Source organism: Arxiozyma heterogenica (genome assembly GCF_036370985.1).
Source record: "Arxiozyma heterogenica strain weizmannii chromosome Unknown scaffold_26, whole genome shotgun sequence".
In the NCBI taxonomy this organism is placed as follows: domain Eukaryota; kingdom Fungi; phylum Ascomycota; class Saccharomycetes; order Saccharomycetales; family Saccharomycetaceae; genus Arxiozyma; species Arxiozyma heterogenica.
Window position 1 is genome coordinate 243,064 of NW_027042679.1, and position 25,657 is coordinate 268,720.

At 29.8% G+C, this 25,657-nt stretch overlaps 10 protein-coding genes and 1 non-coding gene across 11 annotated transcripts; 3 read left to right on the forward strand and 8 right to left on the reverse strand.

The window, feature by feature from the left end:
• Positions 1-585: 585 nt before the first annotated feature.
• Positions 586-1,620, forward strand: SUR2 (sphingosine hydroxylase; the record flags this gene model as incomplete). Its single annotated transcript, XM_064859601.1, has 1 exon — positions 586-1,620. The coding sequence occupies one exon, from the start codon at positions 586-588 to the stop codon at positions 1,618-1,620; it is 1,035 nt and encodes a 344-aa protein (XP_064713557.1).
• Positions 1,621-2,187: 567 nt separating this feature from the next.
• On the forward strand, positions 2,188-3,210 carry PIH1 (Pih1p; the record flags this gene model as incomplete). Its single annotated transcript, XM_064859602.1, has 1 exon — positions 2,188-3,210. One exon carries the CDS (start codon positions 2,188-2,190, stop codon positions 3,208-3,210), a length of 1,023 nt encoding a protein of 340 aa, XP_064713558.1.
• Positions 3,211-3,321: 111 nt separating this feature from the next.
• Positions 3,322-4,878, reverse strand: PWA37_003064 (uncharacterized protein; the record flags this gene model as incomplete). Its single annotated transcript, XM_064859603.1, has 1 exon — positions 3,322-4,878. The coding sequence occupies one exon, from the start codon at positions 4,876-4,878 to the stop codon at positions 3,322-3,324; it is 1,557 nt and encodes a 518-aa protein (XP_064713559.1).
• A 1,232-nt stretch (positions 4,879-6,110) lies between these two features.
• Positions 6,111-9,551, reverse strand: PWA37_003065 (Zn(II)2Cys6 transcription factor domain-containing protein; the record flags this gene model as incomplete). Its single annotated transcript, XM_064859604.1, has 1 exon — positions 6,111-9,551. One exon carries the CDS (start codon positions 9,549-9,551, stop codon positions 6,111-6,113), a length of 3,441 nt encoding a protein of 1,146 aa, XP_064713560.1.
• A 628-nt stretch (positions 9,552-10,179) lies between these two features.
• On the reverse strand, positions 10,180-10,860 carry CPR5 (peptidylprolyl isomerase family protein CPR5; the record flags this gene model as incomplete). The annotated part of the gene is made up of 1 exon (XM_064859605.1): positions 10,180-10,860. The coding sequence occupies one exon, from the start codon at positions 10,858-10,860 to the stop codon at positions 10,180-10,182; it is 681 nt and encodes a 226-aa protein (XP_064713561.1).
• A 1,619-nt stretch (positions 10,861-12,479) lies between these two features.
• HNT2 (bis(5'-adenosyl)-triphosphatase) lies at positions 12,480-13,109 on the reverse strand (the record flags this gene model as incomplete). Its single annotated transcript, XM_064859606.1, has 1 exon — positions 12,480-13,109. The coding sequence occupies one exon, from the start codon at positions 13,107-13,109 to the stop codon at positions 12,480-12,482; it is 630 nt and encodes a 209-aa protein (XP_064713562.1).
• Positions 13,110-13,572: 463 nt separating this feature from the next.
• PFU1 (Pfu1p) lies at positions 13,573-14,892 on the reverse strand (the record flags this gene model as incomplete). Its single annotated transcript, XM_064859607.1, has 1 exon — positions 13,573-14,892. One exon carries the CDS (start codon positions 14,890-14,892, stop codon positions 13,573-13,575), a length of 1,320 nt encoding a protein of 439 aa, XP_064713563.1.
• Positions 14,893-16,687: 1,795 nt separating this feature from the next.
• Positions 16,688-16,760, reverse strand: PWA37_003069. The gene has a single exon. It is a non-coding gene; the product is annotated as a tRNA-Val (tRNA).
• Positions 16,761-18,468: 1,708 nt separating this feature from the next.
• RTT103 (Rtt103p) lies at positions 18,469-19,647 on the reverse strand (the record flags this gene model as incomplete). Its single annotated transcript, XM_064859608.1, has 1 exon — positions 18,469-19,647. One exon carries the CDS (start codon positions 19,645-19,647, stop codon positions 18,469-18,471), a length of 1,179 nt encoding a protein of 392 aa, XP_064713564.1.
• Positions 19,648-20,133: 486 nt separating this feature from the next.
• On the forward strand, positions 20,134-23,409 carry HRQ1 (ATP-dependent 3'-5' DNA helicase; the record flags this gene model as incomplete). Its single annotated transcript, XM_064859609.1, has 1 exon — positions 20,134-23,409. One exon carries the CDS (start codon positions 20,134-20,136, stop codon positions 23,407-23,409), a length of 3,276 nt encoding a protein of 1,091 aa, XP_064713565.1.
• A 134-nt stretch (positions 23,410-23,543) lies between these two features.
• SRP101 (Signal recognition particle receptor subunit alpha) lies at positions 23,544-25,400 on the reverse strand (the record flags this gene model as incomplete). The annotated part of the gene is made up of 1 exon (XM_064859610.1): positions 23,544-25,400. The coding sequence occupies one exon, from the start codon at positions 25,398-25,400 to the stop codon at positions 23,544-23,546; it is 1,857 nt and encodes a 618-aa protein (XP_064713566.1).
• Positions 25,401-25,657: the final 257 nt, after the last annotated feature.

The window sequence follows — 25,657 nt, forward strand, 5'->3', positions numbered from 1 at the left end:
AAGTTTATCCCTATTGTCCTATTGTTACAATCACGCCTACCAGCGAGGGACCAATATTTTGCTATTGTTCTTTCTTCGAGTGTTTCGTCAGTTGTTTTCTTTTTTTGTATTTTGTATTTTTTTTTTTTTTTTTTTTTTTTCTGTTCACCTGTTCCTTGAGAGAAGAATAAGACTAAGAGTTACAAAAATAACAAGAAAAGTTTCTTTTTTGTTTGTTTTTTTTTTCCTAATTTTTCTGCTTTCCGCATAGATAAGTAAAAAGATTATTAATTAGCAAAAATGCTTGTAAAAAAACTGATATATTAAATCTAATTACTCAGCAAGTCTACCATTTGATTTTTTTTTAACCTTATATAAGTATGTGATATATTTGATCGATACACATACACACACTTCACATACAGGAACACATATGTTTTTTCTTTCTTCTTCTTCTTTTTTTCTTTTTCAGTAGCTTGTCTTCATCGCATCTGATCACACTTCGACAGTATCTCATTAAGTCGCCAAAGAATATCAATTGTGAATAAGCTTCCCTTTTGAAGAAAAAGAGAGAAACACGAAACAAAAAAAAATTAACGAAAAAAGATGAATAACGCTACTTTCAACAGTACAATCAAACTCCACGAAACCTTATGGTCTTCTACTGAACCAGTCATTCAATTAACTGAAAGACCAACTTTAATTGAAGGTATCCCAGATGGCATCCTTGCTTTGATTGCCCCAGTCGTTGCTTACTGGACCTTCTCTCTCTTCTTCTACATCCTAGACGTCTTCAAACTAGCTGAAAAGTATAGAATCCATCCATCTGAAGAAATGTTGAAAAGAAATAAAGCTGGTAGATTGGAAGTCTTAAGAGAAGTTATCTTACAACACATCATACAATCCATTGTGGGCTATGCCGCTTACGTGTTTGATGGTCCAGAAGTTACCGGTTACGAATTGAATTCTATGTGGCATCTAAAGCAATGGTTATACCGTATCATGGGTCCACAATTAGTCAACACTTATATCCCAGACAACTATATTTACTATTTCTACACTTATGGTTTCTCTTGCATTAAGATTTTCGCTGCCTTTGCTTTCATTGACACTTGGCAATTCACTTTACACTATGCTATGCATTACTATTCCGCATTATATAAAAGATTCCACTCAAGACATCACCAATTATATGTTCCATACGCATACGGTGCTCTTTTCAATAACCCATTCGAAGGTTTCCTATTAGACACCTGTGGTACTGGTATTGCTATGCTTTTAACTAGATTGACTCAAAGAGAACAAATTGTCTTATTCACTTTAGCTACTTTGAAGACTGTTGATGATCATTGTGGCTTCCTATTACCAATTGATCCATTCCAATTGATTTTCCCAAATAATGCCATTTACCATGACATTCACCACCAAGAATGGGGTCTTAAGTTCAATTATGCTCAACCATTCTTCACTTTCTGGGACACTTTGTTTGGTACTAGATTCCCAGCTATGGAAACTGAATTGAAAAACAAAAACGGCAAGAGTGTTTCTATTGAACAATACAAAGCTTTCTTGCAAAACAGAGGCAAGGAAAGAGCTGAAAAGTTAGCTAAATTAAAAGAAACCTTGGCCAAGGACAACTAATGAATCTCTTTTTTTTTTTTTTTTTTTTCAATGACCTTCACAATCACTTTGATTTTTCTTTTTTTCTTTGTTTTCTATTTTTGTATTATTTTTTTGGAATGCTGATCTTTATCTTTTAGAATTATATATAGACGATACTATTTATCTAGTTACTTATTTACTTGCTTACTTATTTATTTATTTATCTATTTATTTATATATTAAAATGTTGTATTTTATCATGATATTATAACTCATGGACATTTTTCTTATTGTTACCGTCTCTATCTTTTATGCTTTGATAATAATTTCATTTGGCGAATTAGGCATTTTCTCAAAGATCTAGAACTATCCGAAGGACTTTAATTTAAAAAATTTGCAATAAATAAAATATTTCAAGAAAAAATATACTACAGTGAAAAATTGAACTATTTCAACACTGTAAACGACTTTTTTACTTGTTTTGACACACACCAGTTACTCTAGAACAACCATATCACTAATCTTCATATATACATATATATTCAGAAAATTATTATTAAACAAGGTGGTCTTCTTTTTTTTTTTATTTATTGGTCAATTTTATAGATGTATTTAACTCCTTTAGATCAGATAAAAACTGTGGAAATCATTCCAATTCCATTCCTTGTGATCAAATCTTTGATTGTATCACCATCTATATTGCAAAATGTGAAAATATTTATCAATCTATGCCATTCAGATAAAACCCCTGAACCTAAAACCCCGTTTAATCCATTAACCACATTCACACAAATTATGAATAATGAGTGGGAGATCCCAATAATTACATCTCCACAGAGATGGGATCATGATAAGAAGGGACAAAAATGTCTTGTTTACGATTGTATAATAAACTCTAAATGCTGTGATGATTTAAACAATGTCGATGCATTAAAACAAATCTTGATTGAATGGTGTATTGAAAGTTGTGAATTATCTGACAATTTAATAATAAATAGAGAGCAACTCAAATTTCCTAAATTAAAATATAAAGGACCAGATGGTCCTGTTCCATTGGAGTTCAAAACCTCTTTAACTGATAATACTTATGATTCAACAAATGTTGAGCCTTTAGATAACACTTTTACACAGTGGAAGAATGACCTTTTATTTCAACAAGAATTAGAAGATGAAAGAAACTCATTGAAAACTTTGTTTCCTCAACAAGAGAAAACTAATATAATTCCTTCAAATCCATTAATACAAGAAATTTCAACTTCTGAAGAAATAGCTTTAAAACGAAACCAGTCCCGATCACCAATAAAGATTTCACCTAAGAAAAAATTAAAATTGACATATTCTGTGTCAATGAGAAAGACGTTTAACACTGAGACATGGAAACTAAGAATTGAGATTGATATATTAAATGAGAACAACAATTCAATAAATCTAATAGATGTGTCTTTGTTCCATAGTCAATACGATCCAACCGGTAACAATTTAAAAATATATAACGACGAAACATCAGACCTCAAACCAAATGAAATCATTATCCCTTTACCTAATTTATATGAATCAATGACCACTTATGTTGAAAAAAGTAAATTATTTTTCCTCAAAGATAAATCAAAATTGATTATCTTTATATAAAGATGTTAATGAGATACCTAATATTTATCATATGTGTAGATAAAGAACAGTATAAAAATATAGAACAGAAAGCTAAGACATTTTTTTTTTTCTTTTGAGAGGCATACCTGTCTAAAATGGTGTTAATGCCAAGTTTTCTCTACTTGCTACAACTGAAATCGCAGATGTATTACTACGAACACTTGGATTTGAATTGGTGGATGGAATACTATTATTTTGACTAAACGTTATATAATTGTCTCCATAATCATTTCCATGATCACGACTATAATTGTTATAATTATGCTTAAGCTTTTTCGTTAAAGATGAACTGATGTTATTACTGCCACAAAGTATATTCTCGATTTCTTTATCTTCTGTTAATCCTTTAATCTTTTTTATTTCATCACTTGTATAATTTACCATAGCTCTCCCTACAGTTTTCAAAGGATAATTCGGATCTAGTTCACCATTGGCTAACGTTTTACCAATCTTGACATTAACACATTCCATTTCATGGAATCTGTCTTCTACACCAATTATACCATGAACATCTAACCCACCAGAAACAACATTAATATCTTTACTGCTAGTATCTTCAGAAATTCTCCCATAACTATTCTTCTTTTCATCATTGTTGTGTGTATATTTACCATCATTTCTATTCCCCTCTTCTCCATCGAGCAAGGGGTTACTAATCTGGATCATTCCTTCATTTTTATTACAGGGGTGATCATGGGTGTTATTATAGTTATGATTGTTATTCTGTTGCTGTTTATAACGGTTTTGAGCAACCATGTTTAATTGTCTATATGTCTTTTCATCAATAATAATAGATCCCTTAGTAACAAGACCATGTAAGATCCAAAATTGTCTGGACTCCAATCTTTTATCAGGGTCATTGGCCAAAAACTTAGTGTGTAATGGAATATTTAATTCATTCATTCTTTCCAGTTCCACTTCATTATCAATATTGATAGAAAAATCAGTATTTAACATATATGAAAGAATATTATTAATCTTTTCAGGTGATTCACTATTTAGGATAATTGTGTGTACACCTGAATTTGTAGCTAGATCTGCAGCAACAATTTTTGTCTTCATCCCACCTGTACCAATATTGGTACCAGATCCATTTGAGATATTAATACCATTTAAAGGATTTTCATTTTCACCATTGTTTAAATGTAAATTACGTATAGTTAAAATAGGTTTCGCCAAGGGATCAATCCTTGGATCATTTGAATACAGACAGTCCACATCAGTTAAAAGAAATAAGAAATCTGCTTGAATTAAAGCTGCTGTGACACCACTTAAAGTGTCATTATCACCAAATTCAATTTCGCTTATAGATAAGGTATCATTTTCATTAACTATTGGTGTTATGCCCATATCCAACAATTCAATAATGGTGTTTCTTGCATTTTTAAACTGCTTCCAATCCAAAATATCATTTCTGGTCAGAAGAATCTGTGCAATTTCTTGGTTATATTCTTGAAATAGAAGGTCCCATCTACCGATTAGTTTGCTTTGGCCAATTGCTGCAATAGCTTGCACTTCAGAGACAGATTGTGGTCTTTTATCTAAATTCATAACGTTAAGTCCCATAGCAATACCACCACTGGACACAATTACGATCCTGTGACCTTTCTTTTTCAAATTAGTGACGGCTTCCACTGTTTTTGTCATACTAGCTAATTTCAAATCTTTGGTATCTGGATCAATTAGAGAGGAAGACCCCAATTTTAATACAATAGTATATTTTTTTCCATACTGTTCTTGTGATAATTTTTAGTCTTTCGTATTTATTCTTACTACCCTCTTTTTAACCATGTATATATTTAAAATAGTAACCAACAAAAATCAATATACTGTCTATATTGATGTATAAAGGATATACCAGTTTATAAAATTAAACAAAAAAACAACAACTGCTATTAGTGTTTATATCATGTTTCATGTGCAATTTCTGAAATTTACAAAGCTTGAGAGGGGGAAGCAATCTCCTAATATTAAGCTTACTGTCTCAATTAACCCAATCTTATATCTTTATATATATAAATATATCTATTTGTCACCCTCTAGTACCTTCTATTACTACCTTGCACTTAACCCATGCTTGTTCACATAATTTGAAGTTCTTTATTGCATCAAATACGTCATAATGCCTAAAGGGGAAATAGCAACATGAACATACAAATTGCTTTTTTTTCTACTGCTAATTTTACATTTCGATTCCACTGCCCCCCTTATTTTCTTTCTGACGTCGTTGTTTCTTCTTCTACTGCCATTTGATTTCGTAAAAGAGTCAAAAATAAAAAAACAAAACAACAACAGAAAAACGGCAGAAAATAACAGGAGAACCCCTTTTTTCAAGGCAAATACGTCATTGGAACAATACCAACATACAGTTTCTTTCGAGTGAATGAAACAAAAAAAAAAAGACAGGTATTAAGGTTAGGGCTAGAAATAGAATTACGGTTAGGGCCAGACTTAAAATCCGGGGTCTGTCCTTATTTTTATAGTGACAACAGGGTTTGTTTCCCTTTTATCACCAAGTTACGGCAACGTTTGTACACAAAGTGATTAAAATTGGGATGACCAAAAGAAAATAATTGCGTCAAGCTTCGAAGGGATAAAACATTACAACCATAACATTAATATATAGCACTGTTGCTCTTATTCTCATTCTTATTCTTGTTAGTATTAGTATTAACACCAGTATTGTTATTATCTATTATTGGCAATGTTATTGCATGAGAATGTTGCAACAACAATAAAAATATTGCTAACTCTAAAATAAAGAAACTAAAGAAAGATACTTTTCTTGTTTTCCATTTATAGCTTTCAATCATTAATAAACCATATTATAATGGATAAATGAAGGATGTCTAAAGTTAATTAATGGTTACATGCTGTAATCAGATGGAAGAAAAGAAGACATCAAATACTTTTGTTACATTCTGAGGTGATATACTAAAACCACTCAAATCGATTTCTTTATTCTCTGACATAATGTTTGTGTTAAACCATGAATCTAAATCGGTCATATGGTTCAATTGGCATGCATCGATTAATCTATGATTCAAAATCTTCAAATATTTACTATAACGACCTAAACTATTTAAATCTGTAATAGATCTAAGACCATTGTTACTATTTTGAATTTGGATCAAATATTCTTGCTGTGTAATCTTCATATATTTGCTTTCTAGTTGGCGATTTTCATAGGATAACAACCCTGTAACTTTATCCTTCACCAAGGATTCATTCGATAACAAGTGGCTCTTAATATTTTCTTTGTACCCTATTCTACTCAATATAATAAATATTTTGGTTACGGGTCTGAAATTCTCAATGTGATTGAATTTATTACTTATTGGAGAACTCGTTAATATTATGTATAATATAATAAATAGATGTTTGAAGTTTTGATTTAGTGTATTTAAAACTTTACTTTTATCAGTATCTTTTTCCGTATCAGCCACACCCCCGTTTATCTTATATCTTTGATAATTTTCAAAATTTTGGAATCTTTCATATATGGAATATAAAATATCTAATAAATCTTCTAATAAATACATCTTTCTTCTAATAAATCTGAACTCATATTCAGAATACTCTTCAACATCCTCATTCTTTGAATCCAATATCTCATTTGCCTTGACAGTACTCGTGTCTTCTTTATTATTGGAGATTTCTATCTTTGCCTCTACTGTTTCTTCAGTCATATTATCCTTGTGTACAGAAGGAAATATTAATAATATTATTGGGACAATAACTGTTTCAAATAATCTATCAAACTGTCTAATAATATGTCTGTCCTCTTTCACCATTTCTAATTGTAAGAAAATCAAATATTCAAGGTGAAGTTTTATCTTATAATATTGTAACGAATTATCGATTCTTTGTGACCCTCTAAATTCGTAATTGTTACATCTTTCATCTAACAAATCAAAATTTTCATCAGCCCTTGGCAGATTCATAAATTTATAATATTTATTATCCATATCTTTTATTAATTCACTTAATTTATCAATTGTCCTATCAGCAATAGTTTCGCTGTCATCCATATACAAATAATTAATGATTTTTAATTGTGAGACATAGAAATTGTAGGTATCAATATCACTGACATCATCATTAGAATAACCAATGTATTGACTACTTTTCTTATCTTCATAATAATTCATTGATGCTAAATTCTTCACAAATAGAATAGGTATTTTACCCTCAAAGATTTGATGTTTTAAATAATTATTCGATATCACTTTCCAATAGGATTTCAAAAATTTCCCCCCAGCACTTTTAATATTATTAATTGAAAAATGTAATGCTACCATTATATCCTCATTATAGTCTACATTATCTATAGACATTGGATTATCATATTTGATTTGATCTAATAATTCATATAATGTCATAAACTTTAAAATGCCTTTGATTGTATTTTCATTAAAGTTGTTCATAATTTCATTAAGTAATCTTTTTTTTATTAGAAACAATGAATAAAACAACAAATATCTGTTTTGTTCAATTGATGTCATCAACTTTGAATAGCTTGGCTTACTATTTTCTTTGTTTATACTGAATTTATTACTATAATAAAAAAATAATACAATTATTATAACAATACCAATGAAAGAGAGATCTTTAGTAGTCATAGGTTTCATAGGAATTTGAATCAAATCTCCTGAAATTTCAATAGAATCGTTCAATAATTTAATAACCTTAACCATCCAATTACTAACACTGAAATCTAATATTGGATAAAAAATTTTATTTGCATTTGGCATAGTTTTACAACTTATTTCTAATATCTCTAATATTAAATTAACTTTCAGTAGTTTTAAGTAATCGAATGTATAATTATCATGATATTGACAATTTAATATTGTATTGCAAACATTTCTTACCTTAAATTTACTTCGGTAATATTCATTCAAATTAGGTATAAAATCTATTTTCATAATTTTAGTCATGTCTTCATAAAACTTCGTTAAATAATGGTCACGAAGTATAATGAAATTTCTATTCAGCTTAGAGTCTTGGCCCTTCGATTTTAAATTGATCAAATTTAAATCTAATGTTGTTATATTTAAATAATTATCTATTGTTGGTGGAAATTTGGTGTTTTGAGCGTTATCCTTAGATATACTTAAAGTTTCATATGGACCTAAAAGCGTTAATGGTATTTTATTGTTATTAACCACATCTTCACTGGTGTTAATCTTAGTGGAAGGCATAGAACCAGAATCGACCTTTTCAATTTTTCTTCTTTTCAAATTTTCTTGTTCATCTTCAATATTATTTGAATTTGGTTTAGAATCCATGGTTTTATGAACAGTAGTAGATGCTGCAGTATTATTATCAGAATATTTTGATTTATAGTATAATAATTGAATGTATCTATCTCTTAAGAAGTCCATTTCTTTTAAAAGAATTTCTTCTTGTGAATAAATCGAAGTCATCAAGTCATAAAATACCGGTACAGATTGATTCGATATAGAAGAATTTTCTAATTCGTTACTTTTTTTACTATTTTGTTGATTCTTTTTGTTCTTACTGGAATAGGTAGTTGAAATATATTTTGCATCATATATGTTAGATACATTAGTTGGATTAAATAATGATGGTAAAGAATCTAAGTTTGCATTCAACAGCTGTACTCTATTATCAATTTCTTGATTTACATTTCCGCCAAGTATTGTGTTGTTTCTTATAGTCCTTTTATGCGGGATAGTTTCCAAGACATCTAGTAAATTTTCATTTAATTCAACTCCATCAATTTGTTCACTCTTCCTTTGCTGTTTATAAGTATCTTTGATAGGCATGGTATTAAATTGATCAGTAGATAATTGGGTACCATATTTTGACGGTACAGAAGGTTCTTGGTTATAATTACTCGTTTGTAAAGGAATATTTGTTCCAGTTGTACTATTTAGTAGTGGGCCATAATATTTTTGAATTGGAATATTAATACCTATATTGCTGTTATTGTTATAATTGTTGAAATTGTCTGGCAAGGAGCCAAAATTTTCTAATGTAACAGGATTCAAAGAGCTGTTATTCATCACATTTACACCTATCTGATTATTCACGGTATTTCTGTTAGAGATCATTGGGGTAGCAATAAGTGTATGATTGTGATAATTAACATTATGGTTAATAGTATTATGCGTGTTATACATATTGTTGTATGTCTCTACAGTTCCATACTTCTTTTCTGGATATATACAGTCTTGTCTATTTCTCTTGACACAATTCCCACATCTTGGTTTTACTCTATCACAACCAATTTTTCTTTGGCGACATTGTCTACAAGCTGGTGTTTTTTTTTGTTTTGGTACTTTATAACTCATATTTCGACCACTAGATTTTTGTTTCCTTCTGGTATATTCAAATAAAATGGTTCTTATTATTTTACAGGCGATATATTTAAAATGAAAAAAAATAATTCGTTGTTTATCCGACAATAAATAGCAACTATTGAAAATAAAGAAGCACTAATTAGTATAACACCAATTGTTCTATTTGATATAAAATAAACAAATGAATAAAAATAGATAAATAAAGATAATGTTACAACACTAGGTGCATGTGAATGTAGTGTTTTATTTTCTTTTTTTCCTTTGTTTATACATGTTACTTTATTTCTACCTAATAATTATCTCTACTGTTTTTTTTTCATCGTTGATGCTGAATAAAAATTCACTATTTGCAATAAGAATAAATAAACAAATATTGAAAAAAAAAAAACTGCGACAAAAAATTCAATGTTCAGGGTAAATAAAGCAATCATTAGAAGAGGATAAAACAAAATTTAAAGAAATACCCAGACCTCATCATAATGGAATAAGTACATATGGATATATACATATTTATATAGTAAAGATTGAATTTTGTATAACTTATTTAATCAAACCAAATTTTCACAACTGAAGAAAGAAATAAATAGGAATTATATCAAATCGGACCAAGTCCATATTCTTACAATTCATCATATTTGGAGCCTTTGTTTGGTTTAGAGGTCTTACCACTCTTGCCATTTACGATTTCCCCAGTAGCGCTAATCTTGACTGGCTTTAATGGCTTATCTCTTCTATCAGTATTGACAGACTCAATGTATTTGACTACATCCATGCCATCAATAACTTCACCAAAGACAACATGTTTACCATCTAACCATGGACATGGAACAGTAGTAATAAAGAATTGAGAGCCATTGGTATCTGGACCTGCGTTTGCCATAGATAAAAGACCTGGCTTTTCATGTTTCAAATCGAAATTTTCATCAGGGAATCTTGCACCATAGATGGATTTACCACCAATACCAGAATGATGAGTAAAATCACCACCTTGAATCATGAAATTTGGAATGACACGGTGGAAGGTGGAGTCCAAGTAACCGAATTTTGGATCTTGGGAAATAGTCAATTGATAAAAGTTTTCTACAGTCTTTGGTACAATGTCACCGAATAATCCAAATGTGATACGTCCAATTGGCTTACCATCATGAGTGATATCAAAATAGACCTTATGGGTAATAGCTGGTTGGTTAGCAGCATTTGCATTGTTTTTAGTGTTGGATCCCTTAGCAGCAGAGGCTAACTGGGTTAAAAAGAAAATTGCAATTGTAATATAACTTAAGAAATCTTTCAAAAACAACATAGTAAGAGATTACAAAGTATGTGTACGTATAACTCTTTGGCTACTGAATGACTGTTAACAAAAATTATGATTAATTAAGCAGGAATATAGGGTGAGAGAAGTAACTTGCTACTGTCCTTAGGTTTTAATGTGTTCAGGACAAGAGAGTGATATTTTATATCTTCTCACTCTTTTTTGAATAACGCTTGTCCCAAGTTTCCCCACACAAAGAAACGAAGTGGAGAGATTTTTCTCGAATTAAATCCGCACACCACCGCATACATACAAGAAACAACACCAAAAGGTAATTTACAGATTTAATAATAATGGTTTAATATTTTTAGACCCCACTAGTGATTTTTAAATCCTTGTAATTACTGATATCTTCTTTGTATCTTTTACATATTCAAAAAAGAAATATTTAAACGTTTATTATATTATAAATTATGTTATTTTTTCTTGGTAGTGATAGCAAAGAACATTGTGATTACTAACTAAAATCAACCTTCAATATTTGCTATATTGAAATTATTCGACATGAATGGTCGGCACATACACATATATATGTATATGTGTGTATATAGATATATTTTGTTTTTAGTATCATCACCTTATATTATTATTGCTTTTTTTCCTTTTATATTCAAGAAAAAATACTGGTGATTTTTTTTATTATTTAGGTGTCACAAAATCATCTACTAAATTATTTTGAAAGAATATAGAGTATAAATATTTTATTTTGTTTATTAAATATTAAATTCTTTACTTTTTTTCCTTTAAATCATATTCAAATGTGATAACCTTTCTTTTATAATTATACTAAAGTAAAAGGTTTGTCTGAGTATTGTCATTTTCTTTTTTCAAATAGATTATTAATAACAAAAGCAACTTTCCAAATTTTAATATGAGACATAAATTGAATGAAAAGTTTAGAAGACTATTTAAAAAAGAAAAAAAACCATATTTTCCTGCACCATGTTCGGAATATGATTCTTCTGCCACAGTTACTCTATCTTCATATGAGACATGTTCCAACAATTCTATAATTAAAATTAGGAAAAGAGATCATTTGAAAAATAAATTAAAACATCTAAAGAAAAAAGATAAAAACAAGTCACAATTAAGCATTAGATAATCAAATAAGGAATTCCTTTTAATAATTTTTTTTACAAAATCATTTGATTATTCAGTTTTTATCAATATTCTCTTATTTAAATTGTGTAGTATGTAAGGTGGCTGCTGATGTTTACTTTTTTTATTATAGTACATTGTCAGAGGAAAGTGGGAAAACACGTAGAAAGTTGTATTTTAGATAAAACAAAAAGTTTTATCATTGCTTATTTGTAACTGCTTTACAAAAAAAAAAAAAGAAAAGAATGAATTTAGTGATAACTGTATATTCATTCATATCCTTACTTCCTTAATATCTTATGTAAGTATATGATATTTATGTGTGTATGTGTTTAAACATCATTTAATCAATAATGTTTTCCCCTAAGTAGTTTCATTATATCAGCTTATTTAATTTTTGTCTCTCATATTTTTTTATAAGTAACTTCACTAAAGTATATATGTATATTAAAAATAGAGTTTTCAATTGGCATAAATTTCTACTATAAAATATGCCTCCGTGGTATGAATTATTGAGGTATCCATTTTTTCATTTCTGGTTTCTGTGATAAAAATTCTTTCAATTTTTCCGCTAAAGTTATTGCTTCCTCCTTCATTTGTTCAGAAGTTCTTTCTACTCTTTGTTCATCAGGTTTTAACATTTTACCTTCATTAACAATCTCCTTTTCTTCTTCAACAGACATTTTTGCATTATTCATAGTATTTTGTCTTTCTAATTCCTTTCTTTTAATTCTTCCTCCAGCAGTTCTATAATTATCACGTCTTTGCTCCCATGTCCAAATATCCATATGTTCATATACTTTATCTCCAATATTATTTAATTGAAAACGAGGAATAATGTGAGTGTGTAAATGAGGAACACTTTGTCCTGCTTCTGGGCCATCCTGAATAGCAATATTTATTGAATCAGCATTGTAGTACCATCGAATAAACTGTTGAATCAATTGTACTGTGTTAAAATAATCGTGGGTTTCTATTGGAGTCAGTTGCGATAATTCTCTAATATCAGTACGTAACGGAACTACTAAAACATGACCTGGGATAATAGGTTTTAAATTAACCAAAGCGTAACAATATGCAGTTTTGTAAAACACTTGTTCAGTGACTAAAAATTTACTGAAATATATTTGGCTTGCCATCGTCTTTAATAAAAAATGTATAATTTATATTAATACATCTTAATCACGAGAGTGAAACCCAGATAATTCTTCGTAACTTTCCAATTTAAACAAACAACTTTACCATCCAAGTTCATAAAGTATTTAAATGTTTTTTTTACTTTTTAGTAGTCGTAACACCAAAGTTCTCAATCTCGATGTCTCCCGTCTTCCACCTCCCTATATGTTGTGTATTTTTTCTTTCTTTCTTTTTTTTTTTCCTTCAGAAATAATCTTTAGCAATGTTACCTACCACTTGTTCGAGTTTGATATTTTTAATCTAATGCTATTACTCCTGTCATCTCTTTTGCTTCTCTCTATTCGAATAATTACGAGTATCGCAAGTGATATATTTATAATAAACTAGTTTAATCTAAAAAAATATAAGATACCATGGTAATATTATAAATATGTATGAATAACAACTACACAATGATATGTAGGACTAGTATATCGAATATAGACTTCCACCTTGATCTTCAATAGCGGTGATTAAATCTTCAACATCATCACTTTTCATATCCCATCCTAATTTTTCTGAAATGGATAGAGATCTTAAATTTGGTAACCTATCTTCTAAAATTGCAATAGTGAAGTCATCAGGGTGAATTTTGGAAGCCATTCCCAATCTTCCACTTGATTGTAGGATCAACGTCCTTAATGGTCGTTGAAAATTTTCTAATTTAATTAACATGTATTCAGAAAAGGTCCATCTGGTACAATAGTCAACCATTAATTGAATGGTGATCAAATTTGGGCAATATCGAAAGATAAAATCCAATGAATTGTCCCGCAACGAGGGCATGGGGTAATAGAATAATAACCGTTTTAAGTTATTTCCAATCTTATCAAGGATAACATACACCGATTGTTCGTCTAATTTGGGACAATCAGAGAATTCTAAAGTTATAATGGTAGTAGGCCAACTAGTAGTTCTAACAAACTCATTAGTCAATCCACCACTTAATTTTAAATATTGTAAATTCATGGGCCACTGAAATCCTTCTTCACATCCATCGCAATCTATAGAACTTCTAGGGAATGATAAATGGGTTAATGATTTAAAATTCTTAATTGCAGCAAATAGCTCCTTTAGTTTAACTGTCTCTGAGACTAAACCTAAATCTAAATATTTTAGATTATGGCACGATTTTAATGATATCAATGGTGAATAGCCAAAACTTGTTTGTGGTGCTGTAAATTTAACTAAATTTTTGGAACATCGTCGTAATAATTTAGACACATATGAATTTTTACCACTTTGTAAGATAGTAGATAGATCCAATTCAAAGACTAAATCACCGTTTTTCCTTTTCTTGTCAACTATCAAGCAATCAACGAATTTATGGAAATTGTATGATGTTAGCTTAGGAGAAAAATAGAGAAGAGGCAAAGAATAATTATACCACTGATGACATACAAGGCAAAATTCCTTCGGTACAACACCTCTTGTATTTTTTCTGTTAGAATTCGATTCTGTTGATGAATATTCCTCTGTATTTGGAAGAGAGGATGCATATTCAATAATAAGTTTTTGTAATTCCCAAGGCAGTTTCATGTCTTGACCATCATGGTAGTAATTAGTGACTAATGCAGTCTTTGGAAAATCTAGAGAGTTGGGTGTGTCATTTAAATTTAATTTGCGGATAGATGAAACAACAGAAAAAGAGGATTCCTGTGATAGAGATACTTTATAAAATCCTTCACCTGCTACATATTTCCTATAAGGAGCTTTCACTTTCTTTGGTCTTGTCTTGTTTGCCATATGGGGATGATAGTAAATGGATTAAATATAGAGAAGTTGAAAAAGAAGTATATAACTGGGTAGACAACATATATGTGAATATAAATATTAAGTATGCGTATACTTAATCTCAAATGTGATCGCAGGCTTATCACTGAATCTCCTTTACTTGAAGAAAAAGCAAGAAAAGTAAAAGAAAAATTAAAAATATAACAAACACAAACAGCAATTAAACTGAAGCTGTACGTATGGCTAGTATAATAGCTATCTTCAAAGTAAACCTTTTTCAGACGTTTCTAATAGTTGTGCAGTAGTTCTAACCCACTTTTACAATTATAATTTTAAAGATGTTTGTGTGTGACTTCTCGTGGAAATTAACTATATTGTAACTGCAATATCCTGTGATACGAAATATGAGTTTAGTGAATTTTTCCAATTTACTTTATTAAGTTTTTTTTTTTTTTGCAACGTATTGTTGTCTAAGGAGAATTTGTATATGACGTTATGAATCTGTGAGATATAGTAGTATATTGAAAAACTACCGTTAGATGGACTAGAAAGTGTTGTAGATAGATGAGCAAGAAATAAAATATGCACCTGTCTTTTCATATACTGACTATTTATTCCAGCCATTGCTGTTTTTGTGTTTTTTAAATCTTATAGCTCAATTTTTCTATTTTTTTTTTTTTAGAACTCTTCAGCCTTTACAATTGTACTTAAAACCATGGTTATTATACTATCGATAAGGTCTCAAGTGACGATGTGTTGAGGTTCTAACCATTAGTTTAAGGAAATTATGGTTATTACTGTTTTTCTGAACTCTCTATTTCAAAAGATCTTATAAACAAACCTTAATAGTTCTAACATGAAGAAATTTATGAGAAATGAATAAAAATATATGAAACATGAGTAATGGACAAGAAAAATAACTAAGAGAGTTGAATATAGGATATATATATTGCTTACCTAAGATCAATTCTATTAGTTTAATTACTTTTTAATATTAAGCTTAAAGATATAGACTAGGTCTGTTTTTCATACTTATCTAAATGGATGAGCATTAATGTTGTGATAGATGCTATCCTGTTGTCACTATAGGTGATCTTGCACAGTCAATATTGATATTTTTGTTTTTCTTGTTCATAAACGTTTATATATTTGTAATATCAGCGTATTTTATTTTATCTCTCGTATACAATATGATCTATATATTCTACAGATAGGAAAATAACCATGAATTACCTATCATGTCTTGTATTCTAGAAGAGTGTGTTTCTTGTAATAAGCCTTCATTTAACATAAATATATTGTTATCTGTCAACTGCTAAAGTCTCATGGCCATATTGTAATATCTCTAGTATTACTGTTTTAGGGTTTTGTTTAGAAAAATGAGGGTTGACGATATTTTTCTAAACTTTCCTTTTTGTAAAATTTTACAAACATACATAAAAACAGGAGTAACTAACATAAGTACAAGAGAGCAACTAAGAAGAAGAAGAACGAAGGAACCAAGGATTACCTAGGTTTAGATATATAGTATATAAGCCTGTACTATTAATTTATCTTAGATTAGGGATATAGATATATAGATATATAGGAATCTTATATCTAGAGATATAGAAAGAGTCTATATCTTATATCTATCCAAGCGAAAGATTATTGAGGTTTCAACAAGATTAACTATTGTCAGAGACACATCGCCATAGGCTATCACATATATTGATAAAAAACTAGGGAACATTTATCCCTCTCAGCATTCCAAGAAGAGTCTACCCCTTGTGTTTTCATCCATCAGAACAAGTGTAAAAAAGAACCTTGTTCTAACTGAGGTTCGAACTCAGGACCTTTGCCGTGTGAAGGCAACGTGATAGCCACTACACTATTAGAACTCAACCTATAAATATGTGTTGTATTATGGGGTGGTGAAATTCTTTGTGTATTCCAGGGAAGCGCAAATAATATTAATAGTCATTCAAGTAATCGAGACAGTAATCAATTATAGGCGATAATATAATTACTAAAACGGTCTTATATATTGAGCAGCTTATATCGAGCTAATATATTTATTCAAAGTTACTTAACTTGTTACTTGCTTGTTGTTCTATTTTTGTTCATCTATAATATATAAATTATTTACAAGAAACGGTTATGGAAAATGATCTTTTATCTCCAGAAAACGTTATCCTTTTATATGTTTTCTGGAGCTCGATCGATTATTCAGATTAGGACATTAATGACTTGACTGATTCACCCTAAAATTTATTACATTAATTTAGGTGCACTAGTGGATTAGAACTGCACCCCAATTCTCTAATCATGGTGATTAGTAATACACGTGGGACTTATTAAAACAATAGGTAAATTCTAGATTTGCCAAAATCTTATGTAATCCAATCTCTTTATTATGCAGCATCTAATGTTGTAGCACGTGTATGGCTTATTAAAACAATAAATAGTTCTAGATTCATTCAGAATCTTATGTAATCTTGTTGGTGATGACTCCTCTATTATACAACAATATGTACCTTAAAACAAGATGTATAACTATCAAAATTAAGTAAGTTCTCTGAATGGGTACAAGACATTATAGTGTTTTCAAACTAGTATCATACATTATTTGATACTAAAAATACAAATTGTTAGGATAGAAATAATTCTTATTACGTAATAAACAGTATTTTAAGTAGGAAGTAATTTTACAATCATATAAATGATGAAAAATTAGATAATATATCGAGAAGGTCAGACATGAACCTTAATTTGTCTTTAGAAATTATCTCTTTGTCTATATTTTAGAAATTGGTTATGTCGTGAACCAGAATTAATGAATAGTACAAAAGATGATTCATAAAAGTAAATATTGGTAAGGTTATGAATTTGTAGTAGGTTTAATTCAGTGACGCTTTTTCTGAGATGTTATTGTCTGTTAATAAGGGAGGTGCATACTTTTGAAAAAAATAGTAATCCTATACTGACATCAAGACTTGTAACCGCATATTACAAACTGTTATTAAACATAAGGTAATATTTTAAAGTCTGCCTTTTTGGGTGTTAATGCATCATGTAGTAAGACACTACGAAATATACGAAAAAGAACATGTAAAAGAAACTAGAGGGTGGATGTTGATCATCTTTGTGTAAATACAAATAAAAGACAGAATGACGTATTTTTTTATATGGATTACTAAAAGTCTCAGAACAGTTATTTAACAATATTGGAACACATTCTTATATATTATATTGAACTTTGAACTTTCATGGATATTCGAAAAAAAAATCTAAATGAAAAATGAAAAATAACTTATTCCTCAAAAAACAGAATCTGTAACCGTTACATCTCTCAACTGGTATTTTGTTTTTACCATTTTCTAAGTTTCATTCTACTTTAACTTCATATGTTTTAAGTTGCTATTACCCTCAGAAAATAGAACTTAAAACTACACCTACAAAACACATTACATATCTATTTAATTTTTGAAAAGTTCTGTGTAAATTAATAAAGATTAATCAATTATAACATCCTTTATAGACATTGTCATGTCTACAAGATTATATATATATCCATAACTATGATAAACAAGAACTTTTTTATTTTTTTCAATTTGCTAACCTACTTAATAAGTCTTGAATATTACTTGTTATAGTATTCTCAGTTGTCTCTTGATCATCCTCTTGAACTTCTTCAATTATGTATTCTTTTTCATTATCTTCGTCAGAAGCTTTATTTTTCTTTTTTGATGGTTCATCTGAATCACTAATACTTGAACCTTCCTCTAAAACCCGCTTGCTTCCCTCAATTGTAATATCGATTTGTGTATCATTATTATTAATTACATTGAATTCTTCATTTTGTTTCTTCTTATAAGTACCATTATTTCTATCGCTATTATTATCATTGTCGCTATTATTATCACTATCACTATCACTATCACTATCATTTTTACCGTAAGTTGGAAGGACATCATTATTGCCATTCTCTAAAGAACCATCATTATTTTTTATTCTTTTTGGATCCTTTGATTCTAATGCAAATTCGATCTCATTTAATAATACGCGATTTTGTTCCAATTTTTTTTCTTCTTCACTTAATAAAGAATGTAAGTATTTGATTAATTCTTCTCTATTCCCCATTGATTCCTTTATCGTATCCTGAGTAACTTTAGCAATCTTTGTCACAGTATTGAAATTCCCTTCATACACAATACTATTTGGATCTAAATCGTTAATTGCATTATCGAACCTGGATTTTAAAGCAGGTATATTATGTTTATTTTTCTTTAATTTTTGATATAATTCAATTATGGGTTGTACATTAGGTGGGATAGATAGATTTTTACCACTGTTTATGGAGATTGTGTCGGAATTTTTGGGTACAATATCTTTCAATTTACTTTCTATTTGCCCTAAATATGATTTATCAAACACTTTTCTTTGTTTCCAAATATTGATGACTCTTTTCAACTTCCCTTGCAAGTCACTTGGAAATTGTGAATAAACTATAGGTAAGGTCTGTAACAAGATCTTAGAAAAAGACTCTTGGAATTGTTTGATCCCTTGACTTTTTCCCTGTTGCACCACATGATTAACTAAATAAACAGCTAAGAGACGGTTTCTATCAGATAGATCTCTTTGAGTTATATATCTTTGCCATGTGGTTGCAATAGAATCTGAATCTCTATATTGTGATAATAGCCATTTAGATGAGGAAGATATAGATTCTTGTGTATCCTGTAGTTGTTTTAGTTTTGAAATAAATTGGTCAGATGAAAAGGACATTGTTATGCGTAATAGTTTATATAAATGCTGTTTATTCCTGTTTGTTTAGCAGTCTTCTTTAATAACGATGCCAAAGATAGACTATATTTTTTTCCTTAGCACACGTACGTCAATCCGACTTAGTTAGTTCATCCCTTCAATCTTCTTTATTTATTTACTTGTTTGTTTGTTTATCTATTCAATTAATTGTTCTTAAACAGATTTTTTGAAATTTTGGTTTTCAGTTCTTTTTGTTTTCTCAAATTGAGAAAGAGGAAGAGGAAATGTGGGCAAAGCAATTTAGAGGTTGTTGTTGAAGTCGGTTATAATGAGTGGGTAAAGGGGAAATTGTAGGCTCTACAATGTCTATTACCAGTATGTTATAATCTCATGGATCTATTCGTTGTATCTCTTTTTGTTATTGTTTGGCATTAATTTGAACGTATCTTGCTTGATAGAGTAGAAAAATGAAATATGTGATCTGTTTTGTTGAAAAACGATATATAAATGGATATGCCAAGTCATAATAATTGTAATAATAATATCTACCGTAAGAAAAGAATAAAATTGGATAGTGATTCGTGTGAGACTTTTGATGAAGTTTCTAAATTAAGAGAACTTTTCTTTAGAGTCAACACTATTTACACATTTTTAATGTGTCGCAAACATGTTATACCTACGTTTGATACTATAGTAAGACCTGTACAAAATGCTTTAAAAAGAGAAGTTTCAAAGTTAGATCTAGCTAAGATTGTAGCTATTCTTCCTAGAGATTGTGAATTTAAATATATTGACGAAAACCAAATTCAAACCGATACAAAGATGTTTGATTTTAAACGTGGTGGTTATCAACAAAATGAAAGTGATATATTTCAATTAAAAGACTGTTCAAATGGAACAGATTCAGTTAAAGCTACTCAGTTATTAATTTTTGAATTTATTGATGGGAACATGAAACGTTCCTGGTCATCTGATATAAATAATAACTTGAATAGAGATAATAGTATCAATTTAGCTTTTAGCAAAGAGAACCAGATTCATTTACCCACCTATACATTAGACGAAATGCGAAAGATGATTCGAAAGAGGTCGGCAAAATTCAACGATTCTTTACAAAAATTTATTGATAAACAGAAGAAATTACATTTAAATCCAGAATCTGAATTAAATAAATTGGCTGAAAAATATTTACCAAAAGAACCAAAGTATGTTGATCCAATTGAAGCTATGATTAATTCAAAGGACTCCAAAGATAAAATAAAAGATGATAATAGTGTTTTAGTTGATGAAATATCAGGACTAAGAAGACCTTTAATAAAAAATGTAATAAGTAGTTTAAAGAATATGGACACTTATAACAATCAAATAAAGAAACATTTTGTTATATCCTCCAAAAATGCAGAATTTGGAGAATTATCATTTCAATTAGCATCAGAAATCTTCCAGGCTTTACCATATGACAAATTCTATTCTCATCAAGCTGATGCATTAAATTCAATTCATAGGGGAGAAAATGTTATAATCACAACATCAACTTCATCGGGGAAATCATTAATCTATCAATTATCTGCCATAGATTTTTTACTGAAAGATCCAGAATCCACGTTTATGTATATTTTTCCCACAAAGGCATTGGCACAAGATCAAAAAAGATCTTTTGAGGCAATTATATCTAAAATACCACAATTGGCTGACACTCAAATTGACACATATGATGGTGATACAGAACAAAATATGAGAAGAGAGATTAGACAAAAAGCAAGGGTGATTTTCACGAATCCAGATATGATTCATACTAGTATTTTACCAAACCATATCAATTGGAAACATTTCTTATATAATTTGAAGATTGTGGTAATAGATGAACTACATATTTATCGTGGCTTATTTGGATCGAACGTAGCATTGGTTATGAGACGATTATTAAGAATCTGTGAGCTTTATTATCACAATAAAGATTTAAGGTTTATTTCATGTTCTGCAACATTAAAAGATCCCATCAAACATATGCAAGATATCTTTGGAATTGCACAAGTGAAACTGATCCACGAAGATGGGTCACCAAGAGGTCCTAAGAATCTTGTTATATGGAACCCACCTATCTTAACTCAACATCTCAGGAAGAGAGAAAATTTCATCAAAGAAAGTGCAATAATTTTAGTTCAATTGATAACTCAAAATGTTAGAACTATTGCATTTTGTTCTGTTCGTCGAGTTTGTGAATTATTGATGAAAGAAGTAAGAACCAGGTTAGAAGAGTTAAATAGAAGTGACTTAATTACAGATGTTATGGCATATAGAGGTGGATATTCTCCAAGTGATAGACGTAAAATCGAAAGAGAAATGTTTCATGGAAATTTAAAAGCAGTTATTTCTACAAACGCATTAGAATTGGGTATTGATATTGGTGGACTGGATGCTGTATTAATGTGTGGATTCCCAATATCACTAGCAAATTTTTATCAACAAAGTGGGAGAGCTGGAAGAAGAAATAACGATTCTTTGACGTTAGTAGTAGCAAGTGATTCGCCGGTTGATCAACATTATGTGGCACATCCTGAAGTTTTATTAGATTTTGATAACAGTGATTCTTATCAAGACCTTGTTCTTGATTTTAGCAATCCTTTAGTCCTTGAAGGACATCTTCAATGTGCAGCTTTCGAATTGCCTATTATTATAGAAAGGGATAGAAAGTACTTTGATGAAGAGTCATTAACAAAAATTTGCAATGAGAAGTTATTTAAAAATGATGAAGGATATCATGCTAGTAATAGCTTCCTTCCATGGCCTTCAAAGAATATTTCCTTAAGAGGTGGAAATGAAGATATGTTTGCTGTTATAGATATAACTAATAACAGAAATATTGTAATAGAAGAGGTTGAAACAAAAAGAACAAGTTTCACACTATATGATGGTGGTATTTTTATTCATCAAGGTTATCCATATTTAGTAAAAGAACTTAATCCTGACGAAAAATATGCGAAAGTTCAAAGGGTTAATGTTGATTGGATTACTCAACAGAGAGATTTTACTGATGTTGATCCACAATTAGTAGAAGTAATAAGGCCTTTGAGAAATAGTGATACTCCGGTTTATTTTGGTAAAATAAAAACGACAATTACTGTATTTGGGTTTTTTAAAGTAGATAAATATAAAAGGATTATTGACGCAATAGAAACATATAATGATCCAATTATTTTTTATTCAAAAGGATTGTGGATAGATATACCTACCAGAGCTTTAGAACTTTGTAAAAATAAGGAATTAAATTTGGCAGGTGCAATTCATGCTGTACAACATGGTATTATGGGGATATTTCCTCGGTTTATAGTGGCAGGTGTAGATGAAATTGTAACTGAATGTAAAGCTCCTGAAAAAGAGTTTGCACAAAGACAAACGCGTAGAATACGGCCAGGTAGAATCATATTTTATGATTCAAAAGGTGGAGAGTATGGATCAGGACTATCTATTAAAGTGTTCGAAAACATTAATGAAATTTTGGAGGCAACTCTAAGGAGGATAGAGGAATGTCCATGTTCAGATGGCTGTCCTGATTGTGTTGCAGGTACATATTGTACTGAAAATTGTCTTGTCCTGTCTAAACCAGGTTCTTTGATTCTCCTCCATTCAATTTTAGGTCATAAAGAGGAAGATTTTCTTGATAAAATTAAAAATGGTCCGGAACCTAATATGCCTGAGATTAAAGTAGAAACTATAGAGCCAGTACGTGATCATGTCAAATTCTCGCCATCATTTAAAATTATTGGTATTGAAGAAGATTAGTAAATAAATTTATTTATAGAATAATATGTTTTGGTTAGGGTTTTATATTGTATAGATATAAATATCATTTATCATATATATATATATTATATTTGTGGTAATAAAGAGAAGAATTAAACTTCATCATTACTCTATCAAGACATTAGAGTGTTTACTGCCCAGCTGACACTTAATGCTCTTAAATCTGTGTATGTTTGGCCAACTCCTACAAAAAGAATTGGGATTCCTGTTGCATATACCATATTAACTATCGTACCTAACATCTCCCCAACCGTATCACATTTTGAAATAATAAAGAAATCCAAATTTCTGGCTTTGCCAAACGCAGCATTGAAATTTTTAGCTTGCTGTACTGAATCTGTACCAACTAATGCTTCACCTACCATAATTATTTTGTCTGGTTTGGCTTGTTCTGCAAACGCCTTTAATGGAGACATCAAAGTTGCATCATTATGTCTTCTACCAGCAGTATCCATTAAGACTATATCAAAATCTTGATCGCGTGCATATTTTATAGCTTGTTTAGCAATCTTTGTAACTAAATCTGTACCACCATACCCAGCTTCAAATAATTCTACATAATCATTACCTGATTTGCCCCTTCTATTCTTGGAGCCTCTTACATGTGAATCATTTATTAGTTGAGCCAAGTTTTCCACATGTACTCTTAATTGCTCAACAGCACCTGATCTAAAAGTATCACATGCTACAATTAACACACGAAGATTGTTTTGTAACAACCAAAAGGCTAATTTGGACAAGTTTGTAGATTTCCCAACACCATTGACACCAACAATAGAAAATACGTATGGTTGTTTTTTACCATCGCTATCAGTTTTGCTCAGTTTCTTTTGTATATCATGTAGTAAATCAACAGATACACCAGGAGTTAGAATCTTTGTTAATGTTCTTGACAATGAGTCTCTAGCAGTATTTTCAACAGAGGTCCAATTTGCTGTTTTGGATCCGATTAAGTCTCTACTTACTTGCTCTGTCAGATAGTCAGCTACTTCAGGTGCCACATTCTTTGAGACTAATTTTTGCCTTAATTTATCCAGAACAGATAGTAAATCCTCTTTAGTGATTGTTTTATTACCCAAAAATTTTCTTTGTAAAAATCCAAAAGCTTTTTCTGTGTATTTATTTCCCGGTTTATTGGCATTATTAGAATGTGTTTCCTTCTGTGAAGATAATAAATCATCTATTTCTTTAATTAAAAACTCACCGTTTGCTGTTCTATTACCAAATGTATCCTTATCAATATCTATTATTTCTTTTTGTTGAGCTTCGTCATTTTGTACAGTAACATTACTAGATTTATTGGTTTCAGAAAAATCTAATGCACTAGGATCATAAACAGAAGTGTCTTCAATCACACCATCTCGACCCCATTTTCTACCTCCAGATGTTGGTGTCTGCTGTTGTTGTTTTTTATTCTTTGTGGTATTATTATGGGCATTATTAGATTTGTTAGCATCATTGAAAGTTGAACTGTTTACAATATATTTAACAGATTCTTCATATTTAGTCCTTAAATATTTATCAAATTTGTCAATCACATCCTCTATATCGTATAGAATATCTCTTTGATTTTTAATATTTTCAAAGATATGATATGGAATATCTAAAGATTCCCATAATGCCAAGGCTAAATTTAAAGTATCTTCAGCTTCTTGATTTAAATGTAAACTTTGTTCAGCATATGTTATAACAAAATACAGATCAGGTTGTTTGCTAACATAGAACATAGTACAAAATGATCGACTATTGGATTTATTACCATAACTGGAATTCTTAGTAGTATTAGGATTTTCTACAACAACATTTAAAACACTATATTTCCCATTTATGGTATCTTTGTTTGTTACCGGAGAGATAATTAATGCATTTAAGAAGGCATTAATTTGTGTTGCAGCAAACTTTTTACCAGAACAGTTGAATTCGTATACTACTTGACCTTGGGGAGTGAAGATGGCTAACTGCTCAAACATTATCTTCTTAATAGTTTTTAAATAATTTAGTAGATGCTTTGCTGAGAGATTGGTATTCTGTTTTGGATGTAGTTATCTAGACAAATCTCCTCTCTCTAGCTTACCAAACTCTTTAACTTTTTGCTTCTATATCTTTTTAACGTTTTTCATTTTTAGATCAGAAAGATTCGAAGTTTCTCAAAGATGAAAGAAAATTAAAAAAATATATATATAGTTATACACACAAGTTCAAATGAACTAGAAGAAATAACAATGAC